The 5,394-nt window shown below is 28.3% G+C and overlaps 1 protein-coding gene across 1 annotated transcript; it reads left to right on the plus strand.

The window, feature by feature from the left end:
• Positions 1-1,264: 1,264 nt before the first annotated feature.
• Positions 1,265-5,161, plus strand: LOC100575674 (UPF0183 protein CG7083). The gene is made up of 9 exons (XM_003248310.3): positions 1,265-1,712; positions 2,340-2,422; positions 2,488-2,571; positions 2,638-2,681; positions 2,785-2,944; positions 3,006-3,240; positions 3,304-3,509; positions 3,580-3,662; positions 3,723-5,161. Exons 1-9 carry the CDS (start codon positions 1,649-1,651, stop codon positions 4,036-4,038), a joined length of 1,275 nt encoding a protein of 424 aa, XP_003248358.1. The 5' UTR covers positions 1,265-1,648; the 3' UTR covers positions 4,039-5,161.
• Positions 5,162-5,394: the final 233 nt, after the last annotated feature.

Raw genomic sequence — 5,394 nt, forward strand, 5'->3', positions numbered from 1 at the left:
TTCTTACAGATTTTCTAAATCATTGAAGCAATAAGGATAGATGACCTCTGATAATATTTTTTCGCTTATTTTATGTATTTGATTGATTTGTACAAATCGACTGCAGTCACTAACTTTGTTACATTTTTTTTTTGCTTCTTAAAATGATTTGCCCGAGGGAACTCATTTTTTTTTTATAAATTGAACTAGTTGATTTTTTGTATAAATTACTTAAGCATTGACAACCTGTTGACTTCTGAATACGTCAATCTAATTGATGACAGGTTTTTTTTTAATTTTAAAGCAAGTTATGAGCATTTTAAAATAGTAAAATAATTTGTATATTTTTAAATTTTAAATTTGTAATCTTTTACGCTTTTTCCCGTTTAAGTACTAGAAGTTTTCAATTTTTACATCTCAAAAGTCTTCTCAGAATCTAAAATGTTATTTATATTCTATGAAGTGAAACACAATTATGATAAATAATTACAATTAATGTAATTGATTATATTAGTAGGTATTATATTGTAATCTCTACGTCAACTTAAGTTCAATATAATAATTGATAAGCACAATTATATTTACCCGAACGAAATTTACAACAATAATTGTCCAACCGTAGGTGAATGGAAGCAAAGGGGCTCAAGAAGAGCAAACACAACGCGAAACACGGGCCCAAGTCGTTGCTCCAGCTCCTACGGACCATAGGCATGAATATGTGAGTGCAGTATTTCGTATTTTTTTTTTCGTCGATCTATACATTTTGATTTGGTGTAGAGCATGATCGTTATTATAGTATTATTTCTAGTAGTATACCTCGGCAGCTATATTATAACGATTGATGACTGCGCCCACGACAAAATAAATCGAGTAGCTTGGTAGGTGATACACCGATACATACTCGACGTATTACGCAATTTAAACTAATTTACCAATAAATACAACGTTGAATATTGTACGTTCTACGTCACAATTATTACCAAGTGGGATAGGTCTTAGTTTATTTATCGTAATAATAATAAATAATAATAATAATAATAATACAGTACCACGGAATAGATAAATATATTATGACAGTGCACAGACGTATTTTGTTGTACACCTTGATTACAAACAATAACAAAAACAACCGTTGTCTCCTCCACCACGACAACACCCGCCGACCGTGGTGCGCACGCCGTCCGCCGCCCGCACATCTACGCCGCGTTTAATGTTTATGATCCGTCAGCTGATTGCCAACGACCATCGACTGATTACGCGACCGAGTTGTATAATATTTTATACGATATAGGTATACGCCCGCCGTAATAGCAGTTCGTGTTTTTTAATAGGCTATTTCGCAGTTAGCAGCAGCTGATTTATTTTATGCACGATAGAACTGTATAAAAATACGTTCGCGAATTCACCATCATTTCCTCGCGCTGTTGTAATATTATCAATAATAATCGTTCCGTCGCTTAAAGGCCAATCGGTCGTTTACGCAATTTTTTTTTTATTTTCACCAATCTTTTTTGTTGTTGTCCAAACGGACTTCGTCGGCAATGCTCCTATGCCATTGCAATAACTCTCTCTCTCGGGGACTGACGTCCTTTTAGTGCGATCGTAGTGTTAGCGTTTTTGGTTTTCTTTATTTACCTTCAACATTAGGTCGTTTGGGCGTGAAAGAAAAATGTTAACGTTGGACGTCGTGCCCGAAAGGTCTCTAGGATGTGAACAATGGGAATTCGTCCTGGGTAAGTATCCACAATGATAATTTATTAGTTTCGTTCACCACTCACCACTAAGTCCTCAAAAATAAATTCTCGAGGACTGCATCTGCACACAGATATCGGACAGTTTGTTTTATTTAAATTGCTTATTGTGGCTTTTCAAAACAATACCTGCAGTTGCGTTTAATATTTCCAAAATGATGTAGTTTTTATACCATTTAGAATGTGATAATTAAACAAAAGACTGTGTAGATTTCTGCATAGTATTGCATTACAACCCGTTGACAAAGAGATATTTATTATTCACATCTGACCATTTCGTCAAACAATTTATTTATTGGTATAATATAACTGGAAAACTAACTTGTTTTTTTTTTGGTACAATAATAGCTATTATATATTATTATTTAAATTTTCAACAGGTTTGTTTACTTTTTAAATGTTTTATTGGTATTCGATGTCAATCAAATGATGCAACTAGCCCAGAATTGATTTGTTTTATTCAAAAATGTTGAATCTAATTGGTTTTAATTATTATTAAATATAGCACTGATTTATTTCTACAATTAATAAATCATAAAAAAATGTTTAGATTTAGAAAAAATTATAATAAAATAACTACCTAATACTTGAATATGTTTTTGATGTTAGGTATGCATTTTTGTCAAGCTGTAGCAATAATTCAGTCTCAAGTTGGCATTATAAAAGGAGTTCAAGTTTTGTATAGTGATAAGGTAGATACCTAATTTCTATTAATTTTATAATTCAACTTTTCTAATATATTCTTAAAATTATATAGAACCCTTTAGATATTGATCTCATACTAGACCTTCCTCAGGATGGTATTCGATTTATATTTCATCCTGTATTTCAACGTTTAAAGGTAAACTAATCTATAATTTCTTGATAATATAATACTCTAGCCAACTTTTAATTACAACTTTTTTAGATGATTGAAATTGTTAACCTGAAAAATATTAAACTGAAATATTGGCAAGTATTCAACAGCATTCATAGTTATAAATATTTTTGTTCAAATTATATGAACTTAAATAAATTCCCTTTTATTATTTTTATAATTTTAATTTGTATATAGTGGTATGGTGTTCAATTCTCCAGAGGTAATGCCCACCATCCAACAAGTGGAACATACATTTGGTGCTACTCATCCTGGTGTTTTTGATGCTGAAAAACAAACATTTACATTAAACTTTCGAGGAATTTCATTTTGTTTTAATGTGGACTCTAAATTTCAGGTATAATTTATATTTTTACAAACAATTATAGTATAATTAACATTGTTATTATATTTTTAAGGCTGGTAGTGCTCAGTGTGGGCTTGGATCTTTGCAGTTTGCTAGTGGAACATCCCCAAATGTCAGTCGTGTTATTATATTCTCTGGGAGTCCACTTCCTGGTCAAGATATTCTAAATATTCCATCACATCCTTTGTCTTGCTACAAAGGGTTAACTTATTTAGAACGATTAGAGGTTCAAAGAGATCTTAAAAATACCAAAGGATTTATGATACAATTATACTTGGAAGGCTCTGGTAATGTTAAATAAGATTATTGATTTGAATAGTCATTAATTTAAAATCAACTAATTAATATAGGTTCAAATCGTGGTCGTAAAGTCACTTATAATCGTGAAATTAATTTTGGAATGTCGTGTCAAGATGTTACTTCTATGTTAGGCACCCCTTCGCAGATTTTTTATAAATCTGAGGACAAAATGAAAATACATTCACCAAATGTTCATAGACACATATCTGTTCCCAGAAGATCGGATTACTTTTTCAATTATTTTACCTTGGGTTTTGTTAGTATCTATTTTGTATAATATTTTTAATTAAAAAGATTAATTTAATATTTATAAAAATTATTTACAGGATATTCTTTTTGATGCCAAAACACACAAGATTAAAAAATTTATAGTGCATACCAATTTTCCTGGTCATTATAATTTCAATATGTAAGTATTTAAAATTTAAAATATTTTAGTGGTGATTTAACTAATGGTGGTTTTTACTAGTTATCATAGATGTGAATTCAACATTGCTTTAACTTCAGAAAAATCAAAATTTAATTTGTCCAATGACTGTAAAAAATATGATAAAAAATCAAAACCAATTACAGTGAATACATTTACCAAATGGGACGAGATATCTGAAAAACTAAAACATAGTGAAAGGCCTGTTGTGTTAAATCGTGGATCATCTGAGAACTCTACAAATCCATTTGGATCAACATTTTGCTACGGTTACCAAGATATGGTGTTTGAAGTTATGCAAAATCAGCATATTGCTTCTATAACATTTTATAAGAGTGACATTGAAGATGATGTATGACGAAAATTAGTCGCCACATCCTACCCAGTGGCCTTAATGTGTTTTTATAACCAATCAGTCTCTTACCATGACTAACAGTATTTGAAAATTCAAAAAAATTAATGCGTACCCAATCAGTGTGCAAAAAAAAACTTATTAAATTTAAATATAATATATTATGTATATATGTGTACACGATATGTAATCGTATGTGGAATATTTAGTTTGAGACTAAAACATATAATTTGAATGGTCCTATACAACAAGTTTTAAGTATGAAGTAAAGTTTCATTAAAAATAAAATGTTAAGGTTTTCCAAATATTTTGGGGAAAAAAAAAATTGTGTTCAAATAGTTATTAATTTAAAATATAATTTTATGTATATATAGCAATATATTTTTCTTGCTATAAATGTTTGTTTAAAGTTTTCTTAATATTATATTAATTTATATGTGTAAGCACATCATTAATTGTTGTACAGTTAATTTAATTAACTAAAATTATATTTATTTATTTACATAGAAACTTGACAATTTTAATTACCACTGTCTAATTTATTTAGTTAATAATTATTTTATTTTGATATTTATTAATTTAGCCAAAACTACTTAAGTAGGTAATTTAACATAAATTTTAAAAAGTGCGAAGTATGATCTCAAAAAAAATAATGTCACATAAAAATATTTTTTATTAGTAAGTGCAAGTTCCACGGTTTTTTTCATTCAAATTATACAACTAAAGTAATTGAGTGATCTACATCTTCAACAGACTTATATTTATATATTTTAAATGTGCTAAATTATTCATTGTAATTGAATTTAGATAAAATTTGTCTCTCTAAAATATGTTCCCACAATCTCTAAATATATCAAAATCTTCAATGTTGTGATAGCAATAGTACTTGTAATTAAATTGTATAACTTTAAATTTACTTGTATATATATATATATTTTTTTTATCAAATAGTATATTATTTATTAGTTATTAGTAAACATTTTGTAAGACTTAAAATATGAACTAATCCAGGATTCGTTACCACAATACAGAGTATTTTTGATGTTTATAAAACATATACGTTCCATTATTGGTTTTTGTTACTCATTACTTGCATACATTTTTTTCCAGTAAAAAATCAGCAGCATTATTACGTATTACTTATTGAGGTACATTTCATACATTTCTAGTGTTTGGGACGTTGGGGTAACAATATAATTCAAACGTAAGTTCTTTATAAAACCTTCATAAAACTAGGAAATAACGATTATGATATATAATATTTAAATTTGTAATTCCTATAGAAGAAAATAATTAATATTCCTAATAAAATGTATTATATTTTTCAAAAAAATCAATATTATAATATAGTAGATAATATAT

The sequence above is a fragment of the Acyrthosiphon pisum genome, unplaced genomic scaffold, assembly GCF_005508785.2.
Source record: "Acyrthosiphon pisum isolate AL4f unplaced genomic scaffold, pea_aphid_22Mar2018_4r6ur Scaffold_485;HRSCAF=926, whole genome shotgun sequence".
Classification (NCBI taxonomy): domain Eukaryota; kingdom Metazoa; phylum Arthropoda; class Insecta; order Hemiptera; family Aphididae; genus Acyrthosiphon; species Acyrthosiphon pisum.

What these genes read in the sequence shown, in the direction of transcription:
- LOC100575674 (XM_003248310.3), top strand. Translation starts at nt 1,649, where the DNA reads ATGTTAACGTTGGACGTCGTGCCCGAAAGGTCTCTAGGATGTGAACAA. An exon ending in CTGTATTTCAACGTTTAAAG is followed by an intron (nt 2,572 to 2,637) that starts GTAAACTAATCT and finishes CAACTTTTTTAG; the next exon opens with ATGATTGAAATTGTTAACCT. An exon ending in GGTCATTATAATTTCAATAT is followed by an intron (nt 3,663 to 3,722) that starts GTAAGTATTTAA and finishes GGTTTTTACTAG; the next exon opens with TTATCATAGATGTGAATTCA.